Source organism: Gymnodraco acuticeps, unplaced genomic scaffold (genome assembly GCF_902827175.1).
Source record: "Gymnodraco acuticeps unplaced genomic scaffold, fGymAcu1.1, whole genome shotgun sequence".
NCBI classification, from domain to species: domain Eukaryota; kingdom Metazoa; phylum Chordata; class Actinopteri; order Perciformes; family Bathydraconidae; genus Gymnodraco; species Gymnodraco acuticeps.
The window spans coordinates 127003-141646 of record NW_022990711.1 but is presented as its reverse complement, the minus strand read 5'-3'; the positions used below and the strand labels follow the sequence as shown (position 1 = coordinate 141646).

The 14644-nt window shown below is 40.4% G+C and overlaps 1 protein-coding gene across 4 annotated transcripts in view; it reads right to left on the bottom strand.

Moving 5' to 3' along the window:
- The window catches only part of brip1 (BRCA1 interacting protein C-terminal helicase 1), a 60466-nt gene extending 46237 nt beyond the window's left edge, over positions 1–14229 (bottom strand). Inside the window, exons 1-6 of one of the 4 annotated variants that reach the window (XM_034231627.1) lie at positions 13947–14229; positions 13618–13746; positions 11276–11387; positions 10871–11092; positions 9668–9813; positions 8558–8707 (exon numbers count right to left, since the gene is read on the bottom strand). In XM_034231627.1, the coding sequence (XP_034087518.1) occupies positions 8558–8707; positions 9668–9813; positions 10871–11092; positions 11276–11387; positions 13618–13710 (723 nt within the window). In that variant the 5' untranslated portion in view covers positions 13711–13746; positions 13947–14229. Of the gene's footprint in view, positions 1–8557; positions 8708–9667; positions 9814–10870; positions 11093–11275; positions 11388–13617; positions 13747–13837 lie in introns of all 4 variants that reach the window. The other 3 variants (XM_034231629.1, XM_034231630.1, XM_034231628.1) reach the window with 3 other exon arrangements.
- Positions 14230–14644: the final 415 nt, after the last annotated feature.

Sequence of the window (14644 nt, the reverse complement as noted above, 5' to 3'; positions counted from 1 at the left end):
AAGTGTAGCCAGTGACGCTTATGAAACCGATCCTACTTGTGTTTTGAGCTCTTTTAAGTGGTGTAAACTTTGGACATTCAGTGGCTCACAGACAGCATCAAATCACAGGCGTCTCAAAACCAGTATTGGAAACCATTTTGAGATTCTTTGGTAAAATACCTCATTATCAATATAAACATTATAAATGCTACCATTAACATGAACAGTAGTGTATCTTTGTATGTATGTAGCAATGTGGCACTTATATAAAAGATGATTTATAAAAAGATAAATAAAAAAGCCACATATTTAGTAGAGCTCAACCTCTGTCATTGTTTCATATCAATGAATGTCCATTTATTATGAAAAGGACAAACAAGAGTAGGAATCAATAATAGCATATATTTCTATTTGATACATTTCAAATGCATGTACGACGAAAGAGGATATCTACAACCTTACCCACTTTTTTAGCAGTGACAGTCTACTGATTGAAATGACTTCACAGAAGAAAATTCTGTCTTTTGTCTGTCCCTCTAAAATCATACCATATGCAGAAGTGGTAAAGGACATCATTGTCGTTTGATAAAAAAAAAAGAATGTAAAAAAACGGTTGCTGAACTAAGATGAAATCTGATATTTTGACACTTTCAATTTCTGGGGCGACGGTGGCAGATAAAGATGGCGGACAATGGCTCAAATGAACTTTACAACATTTGTGATGAACTGTTCTTTTTGTCGTTATTGTTTGAGTATGTATGGCCTAGGACAGAAGTACAATCATCAACGGATAAAGAAGTGCTGGGACACTCGAGACAATCACGACGTTGATGTGTTGGCCTGTTGATAAAATATACTTTGACCTTCTTAAACAGGCCAACGAGGCAATTTCAGAAATGGTTGTCCCTACATCTATACAGAGAACCTACTCCATCTTTACAGGGTCAAGCTAATGCACTTGACAGGCTGTAAAACAGAGAGGAAGGGACGAAAGAAGCCACTGTTTATTTTTTATGCCGGTCAGATTATCTGGAAAGAGATTTTTCAGAGATTACCATATTTTTCTGAATATTGAACAAGCTGGCAAAGAAGTTTATTCCTACATCTCCAACAACTTGACTGAATGATTTCACGCAAGAATGAATGGTATGTGTTGTCACGTATGGCAACCTATGATGGGGTTTAGAAAGCAGCACTTCTGATGACAGATGAGTAGCTTGAGTTACCCGGCCTCTCAGATTTTTCAAGCATGTTTGCCCATCAAATATTACAATGTGTGATGGAGAGCAGGCCAAAGAGAGCCCTTAGAGAGCTGTCTCTCAGACTTAAGAGGGATAACGAGCCCTGAGTCCATGTGAAAAATAAACAGAGGTGCTGCAGGGCCCCAACACCAGTTCAAGTTACCTTTCTCCTCTGGAACAGTTACGCTCCGTAGCCTGGGCCCTGAGCCCGATCACCTTACCTTCTGCTGCCACATTAAATAGAGCCATCCAAATATCCTGCACCAAGATGGCCAATAATTACTTATTCATTGGCAGGTGGGGGGAGGAAGGGGTGGGTTGGTGTGGTGTAGAAGGGCTTGGTGATGAATAGAGGCCCTTGTCAAAAGCTGCAGCAGGAAACAGCTGACACAAGAGTATCCTTTTACGCGCCTGCCTCCCGAGATGCCAGGACAACAAGGTTTCAAGCCTGGCCCCACAGCCCAGAGCAGACACCCGCTAGAAAGGAATGCAGATAACTGGCAAAAAGGGCAAACGGGACGCCAGCTCCGCACGCAACAACGACACGCTGCTTAGCAATTCCACTGGAGTTGCTCCTTTGGTGCCACTTGCAATGAAAATATCCTCACTTTGTCTTTCAAGTTACATATAAAATGAGGCTTCCTTTTTAACGCAACATGTAAAGGTACATTGTAAAGGATAGGTTTACTACCTTTCATGTGGTTTACAACGTTTCATCAGGTGTTCTCAGCTTACTTATTACAGGTTTACTGAGTTTCCATGGTATACCTACACTACCAGGTGCAAGTGTATGCACCGGCTAAAGCTTACTTGAATTGACAGAACAGAGGTCAGTGGTGTCACTGAACACTTCAGAATATTCACAGGTAGGCTTCTGTTGCGTGGCTCCCTGCCAACACCTGAGAGATGGAAATCTCACACTCCAGAGGGCCAGATAGAGGGCACTGAGGGGCCGCAGGCAGCGGATCACTTAGGTATCACTGGCGCCTCTCACTGGACGCCAATTTGCTCCTCATTCCACAGCTTTCGAGGGCTTGGAATTCATATAGTCAATACCTTGGAAGACATGACACCAAACACCCTCTCCTTCCAATATGACCACACCGTGCAGGTAGGGGGCCCTGGCAAATACCTGCCCTCCAAAGCACCTGTTTATCCCTCGGGCACAGTAACCAGCGGGTGAACCCCATTCAATATTTATCCCCGTGGCTTTCACAGATCAGTGGTCCAGGCGAGGCAAACCCTCTTAATTAAAACTGGAGCTTGCTTCAAAGGGCCCCATTCAGGACGTCAGTCAGCGCTCGCGGGACAAAAGAGCCAGGGTCATGTAGCTTCAGGGAAACCAGAGACAGACGCGCTTTTTTGACTTCACTTTCCCTCCTCCTCTTTTTCCACCTCCAACCACCTCTAAATCCAAGCTACACACCTGTGGCAAGTTAAAACGCAGCTTCAGAATCCTTTCTGAACAGCTTTCTATAGCTGAGCATGGCTAATTTAGGGCTCACATGCTGGCATTTAGGATGTGCAGAGAACTCAGGAACATGGATTGCAGCTGATTGCAGCTATTTGGCTTAAAAATGCTCTCAGTTTTCCTTTTATAAGCTCAGGCTGATTAAAACTAATGCAGTCCAGTAAACCGAGCTGTGAAACCTCTAGAGTTGAAACAAATTGTCTTACACATAAGTGATTGAAAATCCACAGAAGAAAAACAGCAACTGTTCTGATCATTCATAATCTTTCAGTTGTTTCTGCCGAACATTACCAGCTTTTCATTGTCATACATGATAGTAAACTGATTATCTTTTTGTTCTAAACTGATGGTAGGATAGAGTCAAGAAGTGTCATCATCATTACAAAATACTAATGACCCGTTTTCACCTGAGATATTAGATGCACAAGAATGGGACTGACTTGAGGTCATACTGATCCTGACCTCGGACCCAAAACAATTGTATCAGTTCATCTTTGAGCCAAAGTAGGTGACGGGTAGATTGACAGACAGACAAACTGTCTCGACTGTAGGGTAGGCAAAAACGAAATGATGTCAAGCTGATGAAGAGGACATTTTGTCAGAAGTCTAATATATCACTATGTTAATGGTTGCACAAAAGCCTGATTGGCAATCAGATCATGTATCGACAATTATCCTACGCAGATTTTAATGTGGTTTCAACCCAATGTTGTAGATGTAACACTATCTGTATTTATTGCAGAAATTCTAAAGGTTTGATTATTTTAAAGCTCCATGACTAGTATCCCCAACGAGCAGAGGTTATTATTTGAACCAAAGGCTACAACCTTTAAGTCTGGAAGAGATTGATATAAGTTCATGTAAATTGTGGGTAAAAGTCCATGGTGCATATGAATTTAAATATTATTTGAGTTTCATACTTTTACTATTTTGTGGTAAACAAATGTATGATTTGCAGATCATTTAATTTCATGATATTCAAGTGATTATGACACACACACACACAACACTAATAGTATACTGTCTCTTATCACCTTGGATAATTGCATTTAGATACTAGATTTACTAAAACAAACATACCCGTTTGTAAAAACATGGATGATCTGTAATGTTCAAATGCGACCTATTGAAGCCTACAAATGTTATATGTCATGTCTATATACATGTAGTTTTAACACAGCCTTGGTCAATTTAGTGGAGTATGTCTCCATCCAGTGGTGTAAGTGTACGGTCATTTTCACCCAATAGCCGACAGTGAAACTGAAAAGTATGTGGTCCAAAACCGAGCCATAATCTACTCCAGTGTGCTTTTGTGGGCTGTTTATGACACTGATAGCGTGCAACAGACCTTTGTTTTACATTTCAGTTTCTCTGTTGATATCTGATGAAGAGGTTGAAGAAGATATGTCAAAATGTAGGACTGCTGCTCATGCAACTTCAGATTCAGCTACTGTTATTCACTCAGAATCAGTATATTTTATTTATCCTTGGGTACATTTGGGTTTGGTGACAGTTCTACAGAAGTTAAATTAAAAATATGCACTTTCTATTAATAAAGTATGACAACAAAAGCAAGATAATTGTTAGGAATGCTCCGATCGCCAATTTTGGGGCCGATCGCCGGAATCAGTATCGGCCGATACCAATCGCCAATCCGATCGAGTGGGCGGGGCCTATGGGGATCTTCCATTTAAAGCAGTCTTTCTCAAAGAGTGGTCCGCGAGTATATTAGTAAAATGCCACATTTGAAATTTATATATATTATAGTTTAAAGTGTTAAAAAATTACTAGTATAGAGTGTATCATAGATGTAGCGTATGTACGTAGGTACGTACGTACGTTTGTTTTACGTCTTATGTCATAAATCAGAGGTGCCCAGTACGTCGGGGGCAATGCTGGTAGATCACGAGTCATTCATAAAAAAAAAAATCCAGCTCCGTTAAAATAGACAAAACAGGTTTTGATCCCGCCTCCCTTGGCCTCCCTGCCACTTAATTCAGGAGTTTACTTGATTGACAGAAAAAGCGACCTATCGCATTCCAGTCTGTTGACCCAGAATGCAAAGCGATACAAAATCAGTCAAGTGCCGGGAAAACTCAAATTAAGTTAAAGAGACAAACAAGAGACGAACAACAAAATGAGTGCGGACCGAGCAAGAAGCTAAAGACAAACCACTTCCACCCAGAATGGGAGGAAGAATATTTGTTTGTGATGTCACATTCAAAGGTTATTTGCTTATTTGTAAAGCAAGCGTCGCTCTGCCAAAGAAAGGTAACGTGGAGAGGCATTATCGGAGTGTTCACAAGGCATATGACGGTGACTTCCCTCCGAGTAGCGAGTTGAGAAAGGTCATGTATTATTGCTACACAAATATTATCTCGCAGTCTTAGTGTCGCCAACTCGTTTCTAACATGCAAAAAGACAAAAAAATGCATCTATGGTCGGTGTTTTTTGATCTTTCCGATCCAGGCGAGATCTCTCTCCCCCGTCTGTGTGCGAGGGGGCGGGGCAGTTTACACACACGCGGCTGCTACAAGCAGCAACATACGGCGGGGATGGCGGAGAGAAGCGCTCCAAGGTGTGGTTACATGTTACCCGTCTTGAGGTGGACAAAAAGTGCACCACATCCAGACGGAGGAATGCACCGGGTTGGACTGTCTTTCTAATAGCGCTGTAGCCCCATCCACGATTAACGTTTCCACGTCAGGTGTTATGTATGCTAGCAGCAACACACAGAGTTAACTCAATTATACAAACATGGGTTAATGATGAGAGGTAACTGAATTACTCTTTATTTTGTTAAAGTTTCAGCTATTCTGTTTACAGTTCTGTCATCAGATTATTTAATACGATTTGTTAAAACATTGTTGTTTCTTTTGAATAAAAATGTTGTTAATTTTGTTCACAATTTGTTAAGTTAATTGTATTTTTGAATCAAGTATTCATCTTTATTGTCTTCATTGTTAGTTTCCACATGCCTAAAACAACCTCAAGCTAAATCTAAAAGTTGATGGCTAAATAAGAGCGCTTGAGAAATTGTGCAAGGCATACAGTAATAGTCCGAATAGTCGATTAGTCGTTTCATTAATCGATAGATTAATCGATTATCAAATGAGTCGTTTGTTGCAGCCCTATTATCCCATGTATAAATAAAACGTGTTATTCAGCAACCCTTGCAATTTGGGATTTTATTTTTGGTTGGTAGACCTCGGTGAGCTGGTCATTTCAAAAGTAGCTCACCAGCCAAAAAAGTGTGGGCACCCCTGTCATAAATGATCTGCGCCGTCAATTTGAGCGGTCAACTAAAAAAAAATAAACAAAAGACCGGTCAACTGACAAGATGGATCGATGGCTAAAGACAGGGTCAGTTAAAAGAAAATTAAATGAAAAATCTGATGCGACAGTCAAGGTGCATCGTCCTGATGCAGGTGATTCAGCAGCAACAAGTGCTTTTGTGTGCGTTACTGAGTCCCAGGAGAGTGGTTCGCTGTCTAACAACCACCCGGCTGAAAGCTGTGAAACTCGGCTTGAATGCAGAAAGTCCAGCGCTAAAGTGAAGAGAAAATATCACAGCGACTACATCAAATTTGGCTTTTTTTGGACTGGAGATGAAGAGGATCCCAATCCACAATGTGTTTTGTGCTACGAGTCGTTGGCGAACGAGGTTATGAAACCTGCCAAGTTCAAGCGACATTTTGAAAGTAAACGCAAGGATTACATTGGGAAACCTTTGGGAGTTTTTGAGAGAAAACTTGATGAATTTAAGAAACACATGACGAAAGCGCCCTCACAGTTTTTTGTACCGGGGGACAATGCGAAGGCTACAGAAGCATCATACAGGGTATCCCTTCTAATTGCAAAAGCAGGAAAACCTCTTTCGATAGGTGAGAATTTAGTCTATTTGAACTGCACGATGAGGTGATGTTATTCTTGCATCATACTGATGAACTGTATGACAGATTGCATGATTTCCAGTGGCTCTCACAATTGGCATACCTGGCCGATGTCTTTAGCGTTCTCAATGCTCTGAACTTAGCGCTGCAGGGGAAAGCTGTTACTGTTTTCAATGTGCAGGACAAAATTAAAGCTGCACGCCTCAAGATGGAATTGTGGTGTGTCCGTCTGGATCGCCAGGAGTTTGACTGTTTTCCGACGCTGGCGGATTTTCTCCTCGCTGCAGATGAAGAGCTGGACGGTGGCACAGTTGCAGCCTTCAAGGAACATCTGCAAGGCCTTGCAGATGTTTGGCCTTGGAAGATATTTCCCAGAACTAGATGCAGGCTTTGAGTGGATCAGGAATCCATTTGGGGACAAAACACACATTGAACACGTCAGTTCCAAGCTCCCACCGAGACAGGTTGACAGCCTTGTGGACATCGCATCTGATGGGCCACTGAGGACGACTTTCGGAGAGAAAAGCTTGACAGACTTTTGGGTCCACGTCCAGCCTGAGCACCCAGAGCTGGCTGACGCTGCTCTGAAACAGTTGATGCCGTTTCCAACCACCTACAACTGTGAAGCTGATTTTTCTGCACTTGTTGGTCTGAAAACAAAGCAGCGTAACAGGATCAATGTGGACTGTGATATGAGACTACAACTCTCCAGTTTGGATCCTGACATTGTTTCACTGATGTCTCAGCACAAGCATGTCTGTAGGCCATTGTTGTGAGTGTGGACGGTCGGAGCATATTCTGCCTTAGCTTAGCCGATCTCCATTCAGAAAACACAGATTTTAAAAAGGTTTTTCGCCTGCCGTCTGTCTGCAGACTTGTCAAAGCATTAATTCATGGTACTAACCGGTATCAGTATGTTGTTACTTCGACATAATTTCGAAACGTGTATTACAATTAAATCACGGTCAAATATGTTCATCTTGTTGTAGTTGTAGCCCCCTTGCCAGCGATTCTCTCTCTAGTTTAGCATACTCAGCACGACTCAGCCTGGTTGTTGGCCCGGAAAGAACCTCGATTTTATGGGGCCAGAAAAACTGAAATAGTACCCGCTAGCCGGTACTACGCCAAGTGGAAACGCAACCAAAAACGGGCCGGGCTTAAACCGAGCTCCGCGCTGTAGTGGAAATGCGCCATTAGTGTGTGTTGCTCCGCTCACCGGTCTGCCGAGCTGCAGGATTTCTGCTTCACACACGTTGCATACCGCTATTTTATTGTCATTTTCGGACACCTTCAAATACTGCCAGACCGGTGAAGCCATTTTGGAGAGATTGTTTTGCCGCGCAGAGAAAAGTGTCATGTATCTTACGTCATGCGATCGGCTCTCACGATCGTCATTTTTAGAGAGCACCGATCGATCGGCAGAGAGTGAGTATCGGCCAATATCGATCGGCCGCCGATCGATCGGAGCATCCCTAATAATTGTACTATGTTGTCGATCAGATTGTCTAAGTAGAGCACTCACTCTCGAAAAATACCCAGTGTAGCAATTATCAGCTCTACACCAAACAGGTAATCATTAAAACTGCACTGATAAAACATATCATTAAATAAATACAATTATGATAATTACAATTTGAAATGGCTCTGTAAGGGTGTCGTTGGGAGTCATGTGTTATAGTGAACCGGCATGCACGATACCAGCACCCTTAAATTAAACAGCTCAGTTGATCTAATTCCATTGTTAATTGTACTTTTTTCTACTGTTTCTTATCAACATCTGTCCTTAAAAATACACCTATCCAAATGCATGGACAATATATTTCCCCATGTATCAGTAAAGTCATATTATTGGTATATTGCCTCCATGTGTGGAGTGTATCAGAATCAGAATACCTTTATTAGTCCCACAGAGGGGAAATGTGCAGCCTTACAGCAGGAAAGAGCCACAGACAGCTTAGTGTTGCATATCTTACATGCGTACTCACGCAGCATGAGGACAGAGCAGCTGATTGGCTGCTTGGCTTCACAGTCCAGCTGGGAGGGCCTGAATGCTCGTCTCCATGCTCCAGCTCGTCGTCATCTATGAACACCACTCCCTGCTCCAGACGCTGCTTTTTACGGCTCTGACGATCAAACACAGAAACTCCATTGAGCTGCACAATAATCTAAATAATTCATCTAAACCAATAATAGATACTTTTGACAAAAAAATACTTCACACATTACACAGCTTGTTTATTATCAGTACACTTAATCTTGGCTGAAACAACACAGCAGACGGATGTTTGTCATTTTCGTTCTAGATTTCTCTCAGGAATATGAACCTAGACCGTATTTTGCATATTATATTATATTTGAATTGCCTTTTAAATGTTTTTCCAATAAGAATCATTATATTATTCATTTAAAAAAACATTAATCCTAAAGAATAATTCAATGAATCAAGGCATTAAACCGTGTTAAATGTATACATTAAGTGTAATCTCCATCAAGGCATTGTGTCATTTTGTAAACTATTTGATTTAATGAAAGTCTCTGTTGAATAAATTGAGTCATACTTTAAAAGTAGCCGAAAACAGTTTGAAAGCCTAATTATGCAGTCTTTTTCCATGCCGATAGTTAACATCCCAACATGTCTTCACCTTAGGATCTCTCTTAAAGGTTAAGGGTTAAGATGTTTTAGAAAAAACAGATCTTGTATCTTTAACCTCCGTGTAGAAAAAAGTATCTGTTTTGCAATAAACTATGTGTTGTCATAAGAAACATTGCAAAGAAATTGGCACCAGGTCTTATTTTCTTCTGTTCTTTCATTTCCACCCATGTTGTATTTGATTGTCAGGCGGTTTTTGAGCATTGCATATTGATTCATTTTTACATGAGAGCACACTCAGTACAATCACACTCTAATTGATGGTACTTACAACATTACAATTTATTGAAGCCACTGCAGATATCGATATTATTTTATAAGCCAAAATATATTCATCTTTAACCTTTTCAGCAGTCATTTCAGTATAAATGTACATACAATATGTACAGCAGTATATACAAAGCTATAATTCACAAGCTGCATCTACAATTACCGTGTGTTCGGCAGTGCGAAGGCGTTTCCTGTCTGGCTGGAAGTCGTCGTCCTTCTGCTGGTCCGAGCCGAGGAAAGACTGGAACTTCTCAGACAGTCGAGAGGCTAGAGACTTTTTACTGGGCTGCGACTCCTCTGGCAATGGAACTGAAACACAGCAAATTAAATAGATACATATTTGTAGTTAATATATAGATTTGTCTTAGAGCAGACTAACCTTTGGTTAAGTCCTTTCAGTGTAAAAAGGGTCCGGTAGGACAATGTGTATGTCTAGCTCTAAAGACAGAATACAACTCTGAACAGGCAATAGTTCTATTAGAATAGTGATTTACAGAAGTGGTGCATCAATTTGTCTGGTATTTCATGAATCTCTAATGATTTTAATCGTTTTTCAACTCGTTTTCTGCAACAACAAAAGTAAGAAACCAGCAATTCTGGATACTATTTTAAGGAATGAAATGAATGGCTGCTTAGAGGCCTAACATCATTGATTCTGTATTAGGTGCGCATTAACACTTCCTTTAAATTCCTAATTTGATGTTAAGATTGAACAACCAGCAGGAATATCATCCTTGAGGCACAAGATGAAAAAGTACTTCTGTGGATCACCTAAAAAAATGCCCACTACATAAATGTATACATTATATTTTAAATCAATAATATTTTAACAAAGTTTTATTTCTATACATTATGCATATTTCCTATCAAAGAGATGATTGTCAGTTTTATAACCTATTTTGACCTGTTGCCATTTGAAAAAAGTGTTGTTCATACAGAAGTGTTCTAAATGTTCCTAATTTTTTGAGTGAAAATAGTTGACTAAAGCTGACAGTGCACAGAAGGCTATCTCAATCCACTGCAAGAGGATTTGACACCAAAACAGATGAAAACCATTGATATGCTTGCTAACATTGTGACTGGACTGATGTCACATCCCTGATCGCAGCTGTGTGAACAGGACTTTTTTTTTTTTGCATTAAGAAATCTCTAAAAATTTATCAAACTCATCTAAAAAGATGGAACACAAAGTAACAGATTTTTTGAGAACCAACTACATTTCTTTTTCCAGTAAACCTTGTGTGAATCCAGCAAAACCACATATATCTCCGGTAGCATTACCATTGTCCTCTGGGGAGACTGTAAAAGTCAATAAGAAGAGTTATGCATGTTTCAGAATGATGCAACAATAAATACAAATACTAACCATGTTCAGGTGCTGGAGTCTGCAGCTCTACCTTGTCTTTGCAGGGTGACAAGGTGAGGTCCACCACATCAGCTTTAGGTGGCGTTACAGCTGTGCTCCTGCAGGCGTTGCTGTGGCACACACACCGACAGGGACTGGGAATATCTGACTTCTTACAGTCTCCACAGTTTTTCTCTGGCTGGCTCTTGTCTTTCGCCAGGCTGCCCTCTTCTTGAGATTTAGCTGTCATCACACAATGAAACAAGCAGATATTAATATTAGTAAAATGGACTATCAGTCTGTATATGGAGTAGGCCTTAAACTTCTGTGTACCAACGTTTTTTTCATTTTGTTTTAGGTCACAAGTAGGACTACTTGCCTATACAATTGGTTTCCATTGTTTCATCTTGGATAAATGAAACTTACCATACTGAGCCTGCTGCCAGCCAAGGGTGGAGCACAGCAAAGCCAAACTCTTTCCACTTCCTGTCGGACTTTCCAGCAAGCAGTGCTGCCCATTATTCAGCCCTCGTATGATCTGCAGAAAAGTTAGGGACAAAACTGCTAAATTCTAAATCCACACACACCAACTATTGTAGGATTTTAATTATTTCATTCTGAGGATGTTGGTATTTTGTAAAAGCATATTATAAATATAACACCACATAACAGTCTGTATGTACCAAGAATCACATACACATAGTTACCTATTGCTAGAATGAACTAGACTTGTTGCATCAACCTGTGCCGTTACAAAATGATGCATTATTTTAGATCTAATATGGAACCTGGGGGTTTTCTGTGGGGAGTCGAATGTTTCCCTGCAACTGTGCAGGTTAAAAATGGTTTGATTAAAGTTAGAATGACAACTTATGGATATTTTCTCAAATACACTGTACAAGATGACTGAAACGTGACCAAAGCAGATACAACAATATTATTCCTTGCGTGACCACCAAATAAATATAATTTATAACAGCACCACTTGCTATGCAGGTCCAGTTAACTGATTAGATGATATTAGGGGTGATGGCAGAGGTGGGAGAAGTACTCATATCTTGTACTTAAATGATTTAGAAATACCACAGTCTAGGAATACTCTGTTACAAGTAAAAGTTCTGCTGTGCAAATGTAACTCAAGTAAAAGGTACAAAAGCATTAGCTTCTAAATATACCTAAAGTAAAAGTACTGATTATGCAGCTTGGCCAATTTTCAAATAATATTTATTATATGTTTTGATTATTATTGATGCATTAATGTGTTTGTCAAAGCTGGTAAAGGTGCAGATAGTTTGAATGGCTTTGTATAGTGCAGGGTAGCTTGTGGATTTATACCAGGGCCCTTTCTCATTTCACTAATTTCCCCTCCTCGACTCCTCGGTCCTCCGGTAGTGACCTGGAAATGAATTTCAGCGCGCCATGTTGAAGGACATCTGATTTCTCTAAATGCACTTCGAGGACCGAGCATCGAGGAGGCTCTCTGGAGGAGCTCTAACCGAGGATACACTGATGGGTCCTCCACGGCTCCTCCGTGGATAAATTTCCGGCAACAGAGATGTTTCAAAGAGTCGTGACGCACGGCCAGACTTATCTCAGCCAATGACAGCTCTGCATGCATCCCCTGGATATTATTTTATTAACTGCTCTCATCGTGATGCAATGTTTACAGTGAGAACAGCTGTGAGGTCTATGCAGAACGCAGGGCAGTATGCATAATATATATCACTCAGTATAACAGGCCTACATTACTCTCTGTAAATGTTGTTTGCTGTAGTTTAGTAGATATCTACAAACAAAGAGTCGATATTTTTCTAAGACCATTTAGTGCTTCACATAATAAAATACACAACGGCTGTATCCTGATTATGCTTTAGGAGCTGTAGGTGTGTGTGGTACAGTGTGTAGGTGTGTGTGGTAGTGTGTGCGTAGATGCGGCGGACAGACAGGTCTCAGTTGGTTTGGTGTCCTCTGCTTACTATTAATACTTGTAAATAAACCTTTTGGCCAGTAATTTATTTTCCTCATTGTAGCGACCAGAGAGAGGGGGGGGGATATATCCAGTCTCTGATTGTGTTACGTTATTATGAGAGTGCTCTCATACTTGTTTGATTCTGAAATTGTATGTGTGTGTATATATACACACACATACAATTTCAGAATCAAACAAGTTTCTGGATTCTGAAATTGTATGTATATATATATATATATATGTGTGTGTGTGTGTGTGTGTGTGTGTGTCCGCATCTGTAGTCTGTTATTGTCTCATTATACCGCACTGTGAATGAATCAAAGTAAATATATAAGTGGTCATGAACACATCTGTCCATCAGACAGAGGGCTGCTGTGCCTCCTGTCATCATTAATGGACGTCTCTTTAAAATGACCGCTCAGAGGAGAGGAGTTCTCATTTCTCTAACCGCCTGCTCCTCGGTTCTCCTCCTCGACTCCTCCGCTCGCATCTCCTGTGGGCGGGACTAAGACACAAGGATAGGAGTCGAGGAGGGGAATTAGTGAAATGAGAAAGGGCCCATGTGTAACTAATGTCTTATTTAAGTGTTGATTATATTTCACATCATTAATTCCAATCTGCAAAGTAACTAATGGTACAAATTATTGAAGTGGAGTCAAAGTACACTATTGATCTCTGAATTGTAATGGCAAAAAATACTCAAGTAAAGTACTAGTATCTTAATATTGTACTGAAGTAGTGTACTTGAGTAAATGTACCTAGTTACTTTACACCACTAGATGATGATGGTGTTACTCACTGAATTCATCATAGCCAGCTGGGATGGGTACGCCTTGCAGGGGAAGGTGATCTTCACTCCTCCAATGGTATACTGCACCGAGGGTGGAGCCATGGTCTCTCTGTTCCTGCGTCACAGGAATATCTGAAACTAAAAACATGTCTGATAAATAGAATATCAGCTGAATATAACACATACACGTGTGAACTGTGACAACAGGGCTCCTGTTACAGCAACTCACCAGCTAAGTTACGTTACAGTGAAGCACAGCAAACACACTTAAACAACTCAAAGTTAATAATTTGAAGTTTTATTTTCACTTGTTCCTGTCTGTGTAAGTTGTCACCTACCTGAAATTTGAGAAACAGTCAATTGTTAGCTTAATGCAGTCTATGGCTATTACTGACTGCCATGCCAGGGCTAATGCTAAGTTTTGCACCGTTACTTTGATTTATTAGCGTTACTGGTATACATAGAACATTGTTAAACCCTTAACTAGTGCTGTCAACAATGCCATGACTGTATGAGAAATCATTCTGGCTAAAACAACCTGTTTAGGTCCACTCAACCCTCCCCATGATTCTTCCCGCTCTGAGAAATCACATTTCAGTTGAAAGGAAGTTAGCCAATAACCAGGATGTCTTCCTACAGATACTTTCAAAATAAAGTATGTATTAAAAAAACACGAATAAGTGTGTTGGAAGTAGAAGCACTTTTTTGTATTTTCTGTCTTATAAAACTTTGTAATAGATATTCTCCATTGAGAATGTTTTCAAAATGTTGTTAATGTTATCTACTTGTGATAAGGGGTGTTTGTTATGCTTTTAGTTTGAAGGCCTTAGTTTGAAGGCTTGCTGGTCACTTGACGTTTGAGCACAACGGAAGTTTCGTCAGTAAACTTCCGCGTGTGGTCCGGGCACTTAAAGGACAAGTCCAGTGTTTTTAGCACAGACTTTATCATAAATTGATAGTTTCATTCATGTTTAGCATTGTCTATATAGTATGAAAAAAATATAGAATTCCGAGTCCTTACTGAAGCGGTATGGGT